At 33.9% G+C, this 16,999-nt stretch overlaps 1 protein-coding gene across 7 annotated transcripts; it reads left to right on the top strand.

The window, feature by feature from the left end:
• The first annotated feature begins 6,355 nt into the window (after window positions 1-6,355).
• On the top strand, window positions 6,356-16,792 carry LOC119606474. Of its 7 annotated transcripts, none has more exons than XM_037960000.1 (9): window positions 6,356-6,481; window positions 11,104-11,384; window positions 11,445-11,818; window positions 11,876-12,079; window positions 14,046-14,307; window positions 14,640-14,786; window positions 14,862-15,134; window positions 16,348-16,413; window positions 16,478-16,792. In XM_037960000.1, the coding sequence occupies exons 2-9, from the start codon at window positions 11,141-11,143 to the stop codon at window positions 16,516-16,518; spliced, it is 1,611 nt and encodes a 536-aa protein (XP_037815928.1). In that variant the 5' UTR covers window positions 6,356-6,481; window positions 11,104-11,140; the 3' UTR covers window positions 16,519-16,792. The 7 variants fall into 7 exon arrangements, with proteins under 7 accessions (XP_037815928.1, XP_037815925.1, XP_037815930.1 ...); XM_037959997.1 differs by having other exon boundaries at window positions 16,491-16,781; XM_037960001.1 differs by having other exon boundaries at window positions 6,433-6,668.
• Window positions 16,793-16,999: the final 207 nt, after the last annotated feature.

The raw sequence follows: 16,999 nt of genomic DNA, 5'->3' as shown, positions 1-16,999 counted from the left end.
TATAGGTCTTAATGACACTGCCGTAATGATCGGACTTATTTGACCCTATCGCCCATATAAAGTCCCCTTCAGAATATGACTTGATGGCCAAAATTCGTTTGTAAACACTAATATCACGATGACGTTCCGCATAAAAATTTTATGTAGACGAAATCCCTCTACAAAACTCGCTGCCCCACATTACCCCTCTTTTAGAAATCCCTTTTTGTCAACATATTGTTAATCAAGGTGAATTAAGGTAAAATTGAAATTAAATGCTTTTTATTAGAAGAAATAATGAAAATTTGTAACATAACCACCGGTGAAGGGTATCATACGGTCGGTCATGGCATGAGTTCTTACTTGTTTGAATTAAATTTTAAATTTTCGGAAATACTTTAAATTCTTTGCACTATTGTTGAAAGAAGTATTTTAGTTAGTTAGTTAGTTCGTTAGTTAGTTAGTTAGTAGTTGTTAGTTGTTAGTTAGTTAGTTAGTTAGTTAGTTAGTTAGTTAGTGTTAGTTAGTTAGTTAGTTAGTTAGTTGTTAGGTAGTTAGTTAGTTAGTAGTTCGTTTGTTAGTTTAGTTAGTTAGTTAGTTAGTTGTTAGTTAGTTAGTTAGTTAGTTAGTTTTTAGTTCGTTCGTTCGTTCGTTCGTTCGTTCGTTCGTTAGTTCGTTCGTTCGTTCGTTCGTTCTTCGTTCGTTCGTTGTTCGTTCGTTAGTTAGTTCGTTCGTTCGTTCGTTCGTTGTTCGTTCGTTCGTTCGTTTCGTTCGTTCGTTCGTTCGTTTTTCGTTCGTTCGTTCGTTCGTTCGTTTTAGTTCGTTCGTTCGTTCGTTTGTTCGTTGTTCGTTCGTTCGTTCGTTCGTTCGTTTCGTTCGTTAGTTCGTTCGTTTCTTGTTCGTTCGTTCGTTCTTCGTTCGTTGTTCGTTTCTTCGTTCGTTCGTTCGTTCGTTCGTTCTTCGTTCGTTCGTTCGTTCGTTTTTTTTTTTTCGTTCGTTTTCGTTCGTTCGTTCGTTCGTTTCGTTCGTTCGTTCGTTTCGTTTCGTTAGTTCGTTCGTTCGTTAGTTCGTTCGTTCGTTCGTTCGTTCGTTCGTTGTTTCGTTCGTTCGTTCGTTCGTTCGTTCGTTCGTTCGTTCGTTAGTTCGTTCGTTCGTTTCGTGTTCGTTCGTTCGTTTTTGTTTTCGTTCGTTCGTCGTTCGTTGTTCGTTCGTTCGTTCGTTCGTTCGTTCGTTTCGTTCGTTCTTCGTTGTTCGTTCGTTCGTTCGTTTCGTTCGTTCGTTCGTTCGTTCGTTCGTTCGTTCGTTTGTTCGTTCGTTAGTCGTTCGTTTCGTTCGTTCTTAGTTCTTTGTGTTCGTTCGTTGTTCGTTCGTTCGTTCGTTCGTTCGTTCGTTTTGTTCGTTCGTTCGTTAGTTCGTTGTTCGTTCGTTCGTTTGTTCGTTCGTTCGTTCGTTTCGTTCGTTGTTCGTTCGTTCTTAGTTCGTTCGTTCGTTCGTTCGTTCGTTCGTTCGTTCGTTCGTTCGTTCGTTCGTTTTCGTTTTCGTTCGTTCGTTCGTTCGTTTTCGTTCGTTCGTTCGTTCGTTCGTTCGTTCGTTCGTTCGTTCGTTCGTTCGTTCGTTCTTTCGTTCGTTCGTTCGTTTTCGTTCGTTTTCGTTCGTTCGTTCGTTCGTTCGTTCGTTCGTTCGTTCGTTTTCGTGTTCGTTCGTTCGTCGTTCGTTCGTTCGTTCGTTTCGTTTTCGTTCGTTCGTTCGTTCGTTCGTTCGTTCGTTCGTTCGTTCGTTCGTTCGTTTCGTTCGTTCGTTCGTTCGTTCGTTCGTTCGTTCGTTGTTCGTTCGTTCGTTCGTTCGTTCGTTCGTTCGTTCGTTCGTTCGTTGTCGTTCGTTCGTTCGTTCGTTGTCGTTCTTGTTCGTTCGTTCGTTTTCGTTCGTTCGTTCGTTCGTTTCTTCGTTCGTTCGTTCGTTCGTTCGTCGTTCGTTCGTTCGTTCGTTTCGTTCGTTCGTTGTTCGTTCGTTTCGTTCGTTCGTTCGTTTCGTTCGTTCGTTCGTTCGTTCGTTCGTTCGTTCGTTCGTTCGTTCGTTCGTTCGTTTTCGTTCGTTCTTGTTCGTTTCGTTCTTTCCTTGTTCTCGTTCAGTTCTTGCCTCCTTCGTTAGTTCCGCCTGCCCTCCCCAATTTGGGTAGAGCTCAACTGCACTTTTCTTTAAAATTGCAATATTTTTAAAAACTTTAACGAGGCTAAGGTCGAGTACTTAAATACTTATCCGTAACATCTTAAAAGATCTAAAGCCACTTAAAGAACACTTAAGAAATTGCTTCACACATACATAGATACATATTATATATGTTTTTGTTTCTCTCTTAATTATTTACACGCAATTAAAAGCAAAACAAGGTGCCAACAATAAAAACAGTATTCATTTTAGAAACAGTATTTTGTCAATAATAATTAAATTATAAACACAAACTTGCTTAAAAATTTAATACATTTTTCTTAAAAAAACAATTATTTATATGGGCCACATGTTGCCCACCATTTCCTGTTAATCCGCATAAAACATATTTGTTATAAATTTTTAATTATTTTCATTATTTAATCTAACATCTGTTTTGCCACGATAAATTTGATTAAACGATTTGTTTAATTAATGTAAACAAATACTGTTTTTATTATGAATTAAAAAACTTATATATATTTAAGCAAATATTTAGCTAAACATTAAAGAAATTAAATTATTGCCATAAATAAAAAACGATTTAAATAGAATTTTATAATACAATTTAACCTAATTATGTAAATTGAGGTCATTGATAGTTAAAGTAAATTTAATATAAAAACACAGTGCTACGGTGAAGGAAAAAGCAAGCTCTTGTAGTTTAATAAAATTTATAGAACTTTATAGAAAAAATAAAATATAATCATTACTCCCTATTCACACCAATCACTGGGTAATATAATTGTTTAATTTAAAACAAGTCATTACTAAACCACTTTAGTGTAATGTAGAAAGTAATTAAAACAGCAAATATATTAATCAGTAATTGAATATCATTATCGACACCTTTATAAAATTTAATTACACAAATAACAATTTAAAGTAAATATATATTTTGTTAAACATATATTAACAACACAATTTGCTCCTAGTGTCGTGTAGGAAGGCAATTCTCATTAAATCGTTGAAATATTCCAATGCGATAAATGAAACCCAACTACATACAAATAAGTGTATAATGTCTTGTATGAAATCATTTAATTTAAATAAATTGATCGAATTTATTTTGGTGTGTTTTCTAAAAAAAAACTACAAATAATATAAATAATAAAATTAAAAAGAAAAAAATAAACAAAAAGTAAATGAATTACTTACAGTCACCTGCAAATAAAAGGGACTTATATAAATTATGTCATTGCGTTTGTAACAGAAATAAATGTTATTCGTATTCTAGGTTTCTTTTATAAGATTCTTATCAGACGATCTAGTTATGTCGGTTGGTCTAAATATCTGTCTGTTCAATGAAATCACGAAAGCGCCTGGAATTCCTTCCAGACTACACTTGCTTTTAACCAGTTTATTGCTTAGCCTCTGTCTTGTGTTTTGAGTAGTATCTTCACTTCACTAGTGTAATGACTAGTCATTAACTAAACTATTAACTAGTCTATGGACTAGTCCCTATAATAATCCATACACTAGTTCATAAAATAGTTAATAGACTAGTCATTAGACTAGTAGATAGTCTAGTCAATAGACTAGTCGGAGACTGGTGAATAGCCAAAAGACCAGTAAATGTACTAGTCCAGCAATAAAAGCTTATTGACTAGTTAATAGACGAGACGATGTACTAGTCAGATACTAGTGAAAAGACTAGTCCATAGTATATTAACAAAACTCAAGGCCTTACTTTTGTATGAAGTTAGGTGGCGTGTTGTGATGGACTGTGTGTCCTCATTGAACAAACTGGGTAAAAACAACAAATTAACAATATATTGGGTACCCGGCCATGAAGGTCACTCTTGCAACGAACGGGTGGACTGCTTAGCATTTATCGGCCCTGAACCATTGTTTGGCATCCCACAAGGTTACGTCAGACAAAGATGCGTAGCGTGGGTCGAATCGGAATTTGCTCGCCACTGGGAAGCAACAGACCAAGCTCCTACTCACACTATCCCAAAAGCTGTTATCGCTTAACAAAAGTGATCTCAGAATACTAACGGGACTACTCACGAGACACTGTGGTCTCAGATATCATCAATTAATCCTGGGAAACGCCATATCGAAGCTATGCTGATTTTTTTGGATGTCAGTAGGAAACCTCAGACCACATATTGTGCAATTGTCCAACACTAAGGACTCGTCAAGAAAGAATCTTAGGTGCTGCAACACTAGACCCGAAGGATATATTCAACCTCTCACCAATCAAACCTGTTATTTTCATATGTGAATTAAACCTGTTATGGTGAACCCATGGGCTGCACAAAAGATCCAAAATAGGATCGCAGAGCTTAGGGCTCTTTCTAATCTAATATTAACTAGGCTCTTAACTAGTCAATAAACTAATCCATAGACTAGTTAATTGTATAACCAGAGCTATAGACTTATAGACTTATTTGACCAGACAATTTACTGGAATTATGAAACATTTTTTTGCTGGACTTGTCTATGAACTCGTCATTAGACTAGTATCTGACAAGTCTACTAACTAACTATTAACAAGTATAAATAAAACTAGTTAAAAGTATAGACATTAGCTACTTAATAGACTAGTCACTAAATCAGTCTGAGACTAGACTTTCGATGGGCATTGACTAGTCTTTAGTCTAGTCTATTGGCTAGTCTTTTGATTGGTCTATGGCATAGTCTATGAACTAGTATATGGAACGAACTTCAGATTACTATATTGACTAGTATATAGAATAACCTATTGACTAGTCTTTGAATAAGTCTAAGTTAACTTCTATAGATTTGTCCATTCACTAGCTTATGGAATAGTCTTTTTACTAGTCTATGGGTTATTGAGTTCCCTATGGATTAGTCTATGATTATTGAGTTCTCTATAAATTAAACGACAAGTTTATGGAAAAATCGTTTTACTATTCTAAGCATTGACTAGTCTATAGATTAATGGATTGGCTGGTCTATAGACTGGTCTGTTAATCAATCTATTGACTATTCAATAGATTAGTTTATTAACTGATCTATGGAGTAGTCTGTGTTCTAGTTGATGGACTAGTCTAAAGACCAGATTAATGCCTACTCTATGGACTAGTCTATGGTGTAGTTATTAAATTCTCTATGGATTAGTCCATTGATTTTTTTACCCACCATCAAAAAAGGTGGGAGGTATATTGATTTTGTCATTCCGTTTGTAACAAATTGAATTATTGATCATAGACCCACATAAGTATATAAATTCTGGGTCCTTATTGAATTCTAAGACGATCTAGCCATGTCTGCCCATCCGTCTGTCTGTCTATTAAAAGCACTGAGTCCGAATGGTGTAGCGCTGAAATTCGACACAAGTAAGTTTCTCACTATCAAAAATCTATCTACCGCATTTTATGAGGATCAGTCCATAATTTACCCTACCCCCCCTATAAGGTCCCCTTCAGAAAATTACTTTAACGCTCATAACAGTCTCATAAGAATTTTTCTTATGTCGACTTTAGCAAGTTTCTTATGAGTTAAAATCTCTCTACCAAATTTTATTAGGATCGGTTCACAATTGACTCTACTCCCCATATAAGGTCCCCCTCAGAAAATGACTTTAACTCTTACTACTGCCTTAAAAATACGAGTATAGCGTTGAAATTAGACATAAATAAGTCTCTTATGAGTTAAAATTTCTCTACTGAAATTTATGAGAATCGGTCCATAATTGACCCTACAACACACCCCCCCCCCTTTATAAGACCTCTTCCGAAAATTACTTTAACGCACATTACTGGCTTTAAAATGCGAGTATAGCTATGAAATTCGATATACAGAAGTAAGTTTCTTACAAGCCAAAATCTCTCTACCGATTATTATAATTGACCCCGATTGACAGCCCATATATGTTCATCGTTTAAAAGTTGGACCAATTTTTCTGAATCGGCCCATAAGAGCCCATACATAGCCCTCATCTGAAAAAAGTTAGTCATAAATAACTCATGAATTCATAATAAAATCGGAAAATTATCTCTCCATCCTCGACAAAATCTCTTCAAAATCAATAAATTTTTTTTTTATGTCTACCAATCAAATCCGATCTGGTAACCTACGACAAAGAGAGAAACAAAATTTCTATATACGCAATTCCAAGAGAGATTATGCCAAATAAAAACAAAACAAAATCACATGAAACAATGGAAAAGAGATTAAAAACAAAGATAAGTCCAGATTTCGTTAATATTCCCATGCGAAAAACGATTAAAGCAGAGATTGAAAAATTCCCGGTTTATGTATAACATTTGATTTCAGTTCTTGGTTAATTGTACTGCGGGACAGTTAAAAGATTTTGAAAAAAAAGGTGTGCTTTTTTTTTAATTATTATTTTAAATTAATTATAGTGTAATAGCATAAATAATAAATTATATATAAGATAATATTTAAGTAAATATATAGTTAATGTTAAAAAAGTGCTTTATAAATTTTTAGTGAAATTTTTTTCTAAGTACAAATTTTATATAGATTTTTATTGTTTGCAATTTAAGACGGTAAGTTTGTAAGTTTATGAAAAAAAATTATAATTTGAAATTATAAAGTAAATTTAGTTGCTTTTTATTTATATCAAATTGAATAAATACCGTTATCACACTTAATGATTGGTGTCTACTTGTTTACCCCAATCAATTGCATTTACTTGGCTGAATTGGGGACTTTGGTTGCCACACTTAATTACAAAACATATTTGTTTGTTTGTGTTTTTTTATTTATTTCTTTTTTTTTTTGCTTTTAATTAAATAAATTTATTTTCTTATAAATTTTTATTTATATTCGTTGCTTTCTAATTGCCTTAAAGGTCAATGCCAAGTCGCTTACTAGTCATCACTTAATTTATAGAATAGAATGAATAAAATTGAAATTGAATATACTGAAATTTGCTTATCGCTTGAAAATTTATAAAGAGTAGTTTATTTTATTGAATTTTTAAATAAAATTTGATTGTTGCCATTTTTATTTCTTTTTTCTGTTGAACCGGCCGGCATTATGACTTTGACTTTGTTTTTTTTTTGTAATGCATTTTTCTTTCGTTTTTTTCTTATTTTCTTCTGTTCTTTTATTTTCGTTCTTAAAATTTTTGTTTTCATTTTCGATACACTTTGATCTCATTTGTGTCAATTGATAATTTTATTATTTATTTCATTTCTTTTGGGGCAATGAAATAATTGACTAAAAATACTTTCAAAAATAAGTATTTTCTCTATTAAATTTGTTTAATTTTTTGTTGTTTTGTGTGTGATTTTTACGTGCTTTTTTGTGGTCTTGTGGAGATGGTATATGTTTGGAATTTAAAGTAATTTGATAGAAGGTATAGGTCGCGTTTTAGATACCCTAAACAATATATAGTCATTGTTTAAACTAATTCATTTATTTGTTTTACCCTACACCACTTTAGTGGAGAGGGTATTATGCGTTTGTGCTGATGTTTGTAACACCCAACCATAAAGTATACCAATCTGCTCAGAATCACTTTCTGAGTCGATTTAGCAATGTCCGTCCGTCCGTCCATCCGTCTGTCCGTCCATCCGTCTGTCTGTGTGTCTTTCCGTCCGAGTGTCCATGTAAACCTTGTGCGCACTCTACAGGTTGCAATTTTCAAGATAATTCGAAATTTGGCAAATACTCTTCTTTTGACTAAAGGGCGAAGTCTTTTGAAAATGATTAAAACCGGTCCATTATTTCCAATAGCCCCCATACAACCACATCCTCCGAATAAGGCTTTTGAGCTCATAAATATGTTAAATGTTCTTGTATTACTTGTGTCAAATTTCATCGCTAAACTCATATTTTTAAGTCAGTAATGAGCGTTAAAGTAAGTTTTTGAAGGGGACCTTATATGGGCGGTTAGAGCCAATTATGGACCGATTCACATAGAATTTGGTACAGAGATTTTGAAAACTTACTTATGTAAGCCAGTAATAATTTTCTTATACCTTATATAGGGGGTAGGATAATTTATGGGCCGATTCTCCAAAGAATTTGTAGGCTCGTATAAAACTGATGTGTGTCAAATTTCATCGCAATATTCGTAATTTTATGCCAGTAATGAGCGTTAAAGTCATTTTCTGAATGGGGACCTTATTGGCTCATACACAGAGGAAAAAAAATATACACTCCTGGTACCAAATTGCAACCAAATTTTTCAATAACATCCGTTGTCAAGTATATACATACATACAACAACAACATGTAATGTAGACCATGCAACTTTGTCAACATTGCAACAATTCGTTGTCGCAATCTAAACTTTATGCACATCCGTTGTCTAAAAGTTAAAAAACGTGGTAAGCTCAAAATGCGTTATAAATAGTGAGCTTACCACGTTTGTTAACATTTAGACAACGGATGTTCATAAAGTTTAGATTGCGACAACGAATTGTTACAAAGTTGCGTGGTCTACATTTCATGGTGTTGTTGTATGTATGTATATACATGTCAATGGATGTTATTGAAAAATTTGGTGTCAATTTGGTACCAGGCGTGTATATTTTTTTCCTCTGTGTACTTATTTATGTCGAATTTTATCGGTATACTCGTATTTTTAAAACAGTCATGACCGTTAAAACTGTTTTTCTGGGGTCCATTTGTATGGGGGCTATCCAAAAACGTGGATCGATATTCCAAACAAACCTTAGCAATAGAGAATATTTGTGCAAAATGTGAACAATCTACCGTGTGGTCCCTATCGTATACCCCCATCTTTTTTGATGGTTAGTATAAAAAGAATTGAGTAATCAGTATTCAAATCAATTTGAAGGGTTTAAAAGTACGATTGATTCAAGTATGGATGAGTTAAGAGGGGATAAAGTAATTTGAACTTTTTTGGGGTTCAAAGTGATCTTATACTTATTTTGAGCATTTTCGGTTTGACTTAATCTCAAATGCATATGTACTTGATGTGAGATAAACAAGAACGTTTAACAAAATACACAAAAAGCAAAATACGCAAAGCATTAAACCAACACATATCCAAACATACGTTTTTTTCAATAAGCAATGTTGTTGTTGCTTTTTAGTTAACGCTTACAAGAAATGTTTTTTTAATGAAATTTTCAGAGGTTGTCTCGGATTTTTGGTCATATCTCCGTTATTTATGGTTAGATTTTGCTGATTTTAAATAGGAAACTTCTCGAAAGCATATCTGATAGAATTATTGAAGACTTAGATCCCGAAGATATCTGGGGTCTTCAAATAATTGATTGCAACAGACAGACAGACGGACATGGCTTGATCGACTGTGATATCTAAAAGGATCCAGAATATGTATATGTGGGAAAACTAAAAAAATCGATTTTGATGAAATTTGCACTAAGGTTAGTACTATTGGATAGTAGATCAGACACAAATTTTCAGCTCTATCGGTCAAGAACTGCCGGAGTCAGAAGAGGGGGTCAAAGTTGGACATTTTGGTCATACAGGGTTTTATTCAAATGAGTGTAACATTTCACCTATTGGTCCTAGCAAAAATTGGAGTTCAGATAGCTATTTCTTCATAGTTTCCAAAAAAAAAAAACTTAAAATATTAAAAATGTTTTTTTAATAATTTTTAAGATGGGCCCTTTTTTTCCTTAATTTTTCTCTATTTTTTCAAAATGGACGTTTTTGTTGTATTTGTTTTTGCTCAAAAGAAAGCTTAGACCATTGGTGAAAATTTACTATTTTTTACACCACTATAGGGTTTGATAATGTTTGATGTTTGTAACACCCAAAAATATTGGTCCTACACCCTATACGAATCGGCTCAGAATCACTTCTGAGTCGATTTAGCTATGTCCGTCCGTCTGAGTGTCCATGTAAACCTTGTGCTCACTCTACAGATCCCAATTTTCAATATAATTTGATGAAATTGGAAATATTTAGAATCGGTCCATTATTTCGTATAGCCCCCATACAACCGTATCCCCCGAATAGGGCTTTTGAGCTCATGAATATGTTAAATGTTCTTGCATCACTCCAAAATTATTACTGATACTGTTGATTTTCGTAATGATCGGGCCTTATTTGATCCTATCCCCCATACAAAGTCCCCTTCAGAAAATGACTTGATGGTCAAAATTCACTTGTTAACCCTAATGTCACGATGATATTCTGCATAAATAACTGATATAGACGTAAATTCCTTTACCAAAATGTATAAGGATAGGGCCATATAAACCCCTTACCGCCATATAACCCCTCTTTTAGAATATCATTTTCGAATTTCATTGCTATATTCGTATTTTTAAAAAAGTTATGGCTGTTAAAGCTGCTTTTCGAGGGGCCACTTGTATGGGGGCTATCCGAAAACGTTTACCGATATTGCCCATTTTCAATACCAAACAAACCTCACCTCTAGCTCTTTCCATTCGGACTCTATCGTGCTTTCAACAGACAGACAGACAGACGGACAGACATGGCTAGATCGTCTTAGAATTTACTGAGGACCCAGAATATATATACTTTTGTGAGTCTATGATCAATATTTCGATGTGTTACAAACGGAATGACAAAATCAATATACCCCCCATCTTTTTTGATGGTGGGTATAAAAAAAATAATCAAAATCTGTAACATAATTACTGGTGTAGGATATGATATGGTCGGCCATGCCGGTTATAAATCACTACTTGTTTTTAATTGTCTTCAATTTTAGACATTATCACCATTAATAAATTGTATTTAATATACTGATCACACTCAATGCCGCTGATCTTCTCCTATACCAATAACTAACAAACTTCTATAAAAAACTCCTACACTTTTAATCACATCCTATAAGAATTTAAGAATAATCTTTGTAAACATTAACTGGACAAAGTACAAAATTAAATTAGTCATATACTAACTATCACAACAATTATTTTTTAGTAGAAAAAATATATTTAATTTTATATAAAAAAAATCGCTGATAAGAATATTTAATATAACAACAAATTATATACATTTTAGTAATAATTTGAAAATCGTAAAATAAATAAACAAAAATATGGTTCATGAAACGAAACAAACGTCTGGCAAAGAAAAACATCATGGTCATGGCGAAGATGAGATTGCGGTGGCCGACGATGAGATCGAAGAAATTGAATTATCGCAAAAGAAAACTATGTACGATCGCATTACCGAAGTGATGGAAAAATTTGCCAGCACACGTGTGGGTCAAATGATGATTGAGAAAACTGATCGTGTGTTGAAAGTGGTAGAGGATACCGCTAAATGGAGTTTGCCACAAGGTGATATTTTAGTTAGAATTTAAACCGCATAATCTTAATTAAACTTTAATTTGCTTACAGATGATAATGAAATTCAACTTGAACGTCCTTTGCCCTGGATCTTTTTTCTCACTCTAATTGTTTGGTTGCGTGTCTTGCGCATTTGGTTATCGGTGGCCTCTTATATTGTGGGAGCTCAACCGGTTACCCCGCATACCATTGTCTATTATATGCAAACCAAACGTCGCCGTTTAAGAGCCATACGAGTTCAAGGTCTTAAATCGATAAGAAGCCGAGAGATTGAGAACACCGTTATGTATAGTTCGAATAAAAATGTAACATTTATGGGTAAATTGCGAAAACTTTTCGATAGTGCCATTTGTAAGCCTGGTCAACATCGTGAGGTACCAGCACGTCGTATATTTGCTCAGGATGGCAAGGGCAGCAAGGAATCGGTAGGTTTACATTTCAAATAACATGAACTTATTTTGATTAATTGATGATGATTTTAGACTACCGAACGTTCTAGCAAAAGACCTCGAGATGAAGAAGTCGATCAAAATCTAACTGTCGATGAAATGTTAGAGAAATATGCTAATGAAGATTCTGATAATGATTCCGATTATGTACCCAAGGAAGATGAAGAGAATGATGATAGTTCTACTTCAAATACATCCGTTACGAGTGATGAGGAGACCGAAAAGTTGAAGCCAGAGGTTTGTATAAAGAAAAATGTATATTTTTTGTGACGGATCTTTATATAATGATCTGGTGATCCAATATATTTTATTGAGAAAATATGAAATTTTTCTAGTTCAGTTCTAGTTAAGTGTTAGTTCAGTTCAGTTCTAGTTCAGTTCTAGTTCAGTTCTTGTCCAGTTCTAGTTCAGTTCTAGTTCAGTTCTAGTTCAGTTCTAGTTCAGTTCTAGTTCAGTTCTAGTTCAGTTCTAGTTCAGTTCTAGTTCAGTTCTAGTTCAGTTCTAGTTCAGTTTCTAGTTCAGTTCTAGTTCAGTTCTAGTTCAGTTCTAGTTCAGTTCTAGTTCAGTTCTAGTTCAGTTCTAGTTCAGTTCTAGTTCAGTTCTAGTTCAGTTCTAGTTCAGTTCTAGTTCAGTTCTAGTTCAGTTCTAGTTCAGTTTCTAGTTCAGTTCTAGTTCAGTTCTAGTTCAGTTCTAGTTCAGTTCTAGTTCAGTTCTAGTTCAGTTCTAGTTCAGTTCTAGTTCAGTTCTAGTTCAGTTCTAGTTCAGTTCTAGTTCAGTTCTAGTTCAGTTCTAGTTCAGTTCAGTTTAGTTCAGTTCTAGTTCAGTTCTAGTTCAGTTCTAGTTCAGTTCTAGTTCAGTTCTAGTTCAGTTCTAGTTCAGTTCTAGTTCAGTTCTAGTTCAGTTCTAGTTCAGTTCTAGTTCAGTTCTAGTTCAGTTCTAGTTCAGTTCTAGTTCAGTTCTAGTTCAGTTCTAGTTCAGTTCTAGTTCAGTTCTAGTTCAGTTCTAGTTCAGTTCTAGTTCAGTTCTAGTTCAGTTCTAGTTCAGTTCTAGTTCAGTTCTAGTTCAGTTCTAGTTCAGTTCTAGTTCAGTTCTAGTTCAGTTCTAGTTCAGTTCTAGTTCAGTAGTTCAGTTCTAGTTCAGTTCTAGTTCAGTTCTAGTTCAGTTCTAGTTAAGTTCTAGTTCAGTTCTAGTTCAGTTCTAGTTCAGTTCTAGTTCAGTTCTAGTTCAGTTCTAGTTCAGTTCTAGTTTAGTTTTAGTTTAGTTCTAGTTAAGTTCTAGTTCAGTTCTAGTTCAGTTCTAGTTCAGTTCTAGTTCAGTTCTAGTTCAGTTCTAGTTCAGTTTTAGTTCAGTTCTAGTTCAGTTCTAGTTCAGTTCTAGTTCAGTTCTAGTTCAGTTCTAGTTCAGTTCTAGTTCAGTTCTAGTTCAGTTCTAGTTCAGTTTTAGTTCAGTTCTAGTTCAGTTCTAGTTCAGTTCTAGTTCAGTTCTAGTTCAGTTCTAGTTCAGTTCTAGTTCAGTTCTAGTTCAGTTCTAGTTCAGTTCTAGTTCAGTTCTAGTTCAGTTCTAGTTCAGTTCTAGTTCAGTTCTAGTTCAGTTCTAGTTAAGTTCTAGTTCAGTTCTAGTTCAGTTCTAGTTCAGTTCTAGTTCAGTTCTAGTTCAGTTCTAGTTCAGTTCTAGTTCAGTTCTAGTTCAGTTCTAGTTCAGTTCTAGTTTAGTTTTAGTTTAGTTCTAGTTAAGTTCTAGTTCAGTTCTAGTTCAGTTCTAGTTCAGTTCTAGTTCAGTTCTAGTTCAGTTTTAGTTCAGTTCTAGTTCAGTTCTAGTTCAGTTCTAGTTCAGTTCTAGTTCAGTTCTAGTTCAGTTCTAGTTCAGTTCTAGTTCAGTTCTAGTTCAGTTCTAGTTCAGTTCTAGTTCAGTTCTAGTTCAGTTCTAGTTCAGTTCTAGTTCAGTTCTAGTTCAGTTCTAGTTCAGTTCTAGTTCAGTTCTAGTTCAGTTATAGTTCAGTTCTAGTTCAGTTCTAGTAGTTCAGTTCTAGTTCAGTTCTAGTTCAGTTCTAGTTCAGTTCTAGTTCAGTTCTAGTTCAGTTCTAGTTCAGTTCTAGTTCAGTTCTAGTTCAGTTCTTGTTCAGTTCTAGTTCAGTTCTAATTCAGTTCTAGTTCAGTTCCAGTACAGTTATAAGTCACATCTAATTCATTTCTCATATTTACAGCAAACCGATGACACTAACAAGGACAGCAACAAATCTCAAAATGATAATAAACCCAAGGAACAAAAGAAGGATGAAATCAAAGAGAATGGCGGTGTAAAACATCGTCCAAAACCCAAACCCCTAGAAGAAAATAAAACTGAGTCTCAAGCTGCTGCCGACAGTGAGAATGATAAAATGCACACTCCCAAGGAGACCACCAACACAAATAGTTCTTCGGAAGAAAGACAAAACAATGAAACGCCAGCAGCGACAGCAGAAGTCGGTAATGGTTTTTAGTATTTAAATACTAGTTTACCACCTTTATAGTAATACATATAGCACCCTCCTATACTTTTCTTTTTAAATTTCATTTATTTGTCTAATATATTTAAGTGCTTAAACTTACATAATAATTGAAAGTTTAATCTATCTACATACTAATTATGAATAAATCGTGAATTTACCAAAAGATTTAAAATACACAAAAACTCAATACAATTTCATTTTAATTTTTCAATGTTAAAAAGTTACAACCAAATTCAAAATTTTGAAAATTTTTCGGCTTTTGATTTTATATACAACATTTTCCACCTATCCCCCCAATTTATTTGACAGCACCACCACAAACTGCCATGAATACACCTAAGACTTCACAAAATCATTTGGCGGCCCCTAAAATGGAGGAAAACAAACAAAAATCTACTCCAGGTCATGAATCGGCTGCTTCTTTGAAGCCACAAATAGTTACTGCAACTAAAGCAGGTATGTTCGATTTTTATTGTAAATATAAAAAGTACTAAGTTAATTGATTAAAAATACTTCCCTCTCTGCCACCAGTACCTTTAATCCCACACCCAGAAAAAGTTGAAAATAAATCTTATCGTACAATAACCACACAAACTGCCATAGAATTAGATTGGACTATAACAATTAAAACCGAAATTACCCACACGAAACACTATCCGAAATTGGAAAATATAGATTGTTCGGTGAATTTAGCACCGACCACATCTAGCCATATGAAACACTATCCGAAATTGGACAAATTGGATTGTTCGGTGAACTTAACACCGGCCTCATCTACTGAAGATATATTCTATAGCCCAGTTGGTTTGTTCGATTTTTCGTTATTTCCCACCTATTTCTATATCATTGTCATATATTGGTTTTGATTATTATCAGCATCCTCATCATATTTCTTAATTTGACTCCCTCAATGTTCCCATTTCTCTCACTTTCATAACTCGCCTTAACTTGGTCCAATGTTTATCTAATCCCAACAATACTGGTTCAGTTCTAGTTCAGTTCTAGTTCAGTTCTAGTTCAGTTCTAGTTCAGTTCTAGTTCAGTTCTAGTTCAGTTCTAGTTCAGTTCTAGTTCAGTTCTAGTTCAGTTCTAGTTCAGTTCTAGTTCAGTTCTAGTTCAGTTCTAGTTCAGTTCTAGTTCAGTTCTAGTTCAGTTCTAGTTCAGTTCTAGTTCAGTTCTAGTTCAGTTCTAGTTCAGTTCTAGTTCAGTTCTAGTTCAGTTCTAGTTCAGTTCTAGTTCAGTTCTAGTTCAGTTCTAGTTCAGTTCTAGTTCAGTTCTAGTTCAGTTCTAGTTCAGTTCTAGTTCAGTTCTAGTTCAGTTCTAGTTCAGTTCTAGTTCAGTCTAGTTCAGTTCTAGTTCAGTTCTAGTTCAGTTCTAGTTCAGTTCTAGTTCAGTTCTAGTTCAGTTCTAGTTCAGTTCTAGTTCAGTTCTAGTTCAGTTCTAGTCAGTTCTAGTTCAGTTCTAGTTCAGTTCTAGTTCAGTTCTAGTTCAGTTCTAGTTCAGTTCTAGTTCAGTTCTAGTTCAGTTCTAGTTCAGTTCTAGTTCAGTTCTAGTTCAGTTCTAGTTCAGTTCTAGTTCAGTTCTAGTTCAGTTCTAGTTCAGTTCTAGTTCAGTTCTAGTTCAGTTCTAGTTCAGTTCTAGTTCAGTTCTAGTTCAGTTCTAGTTCAGTTCTAGTTCAGTTCTAGTTCAGTTCTAGTTCAGTTCTAGTTCAGTTCTAGTTCAGTTCTAGTTCAGTTCTAGTTCAGTTCTAGTTCAGTTCTAGTTCAGTTCTAGTTCAGTTCTAGTTCAGTTCTAGTTCAGTTCTAGTCAGTTCTAGTTCATGTTGCTCATTAATCTATCATATCAAACACATTTTAACGGTCTTTATAAATGACCTATTTCCAAACATCACTCCCATAAATCTCGTGTTAAAATCGGTATTGTCTTTCGATATTAAGTAGCATCATACTAAGACGTGCTCTTCTATTCCCTTTTGAAAATTATTCACATATTCTCCATTTCCTTCTTTTTCCCTTAGGCTCCCCTCAAGATTTCCATTCCATATTCCATCCCGCTCCCATTGTTAAAGATGCAACTGGTGCAGGTAATTCTTTGTTATACTAGTTTTTTTATGGCAATCTATAGCTTCTATTTTTGACACCTAATAGATTTTTCTTTTAGCCCAAACTTCCACGCCAAAAGAAGCTGATCATCATGAAAGCTCCAGCGGTGAGACTCCTGAAACTTTAAACACTGCCAATCAGAAGAAAAATTTAAATCATCCAACTCATAATAAACATCATCACCATCATCATAATGCCAAGAATCGTAATAAGAATCGTCGTTGATTTGTATTTAAGGAAACTTTTTTCTTTATTTAATATCATTTTTTATTTAGTTTTAAAGAAATAAGTTTTTTTTTTTTTGGTGAATTGTGAATTTTGGTAAAGAGAATAAAATTAATGAAAGTTATGTAAAATTTATGGAATTCTTTAGAACTTTTAAAACACATTTTTTAGACTTTAACTCTTTATTTTTTCCCCTCTATTCTTAAACGAATAATGAAGTAAATGATGATAAGTAACACATGTAGTATTCCTAAAGATTCACAATGAAACTATATGTTTAAGAATAGTCGGTAACATTAGTGTTAAAACAAACACTTATCTCTCTATTAAATTAAATAATGA

The sequence above is a fragment of the Lucilia sericata genome, unplaced genomic scaffold (genome assembly GCF_015586225.1).
Source record: "Lucilia sericata isolate MDLA Ls3-8-SP2 unplaced genomic scaffold, ASM1558622v1 Contig000589F_arrow, whole genome shotgun sequence".
In the NCBI taxonomy this organism is placed as follows: Eukaryota; Metazoa; Arthropoda; class Insecta; order Diptera; family Calliphoridae; genus Lucilia; species Lucilia sericata.
The sequence above is the reverse complement of the archived record's forward strand: the minus strand, read 5'-3'. Positions and strand labels throughout refer to the sequence as shown.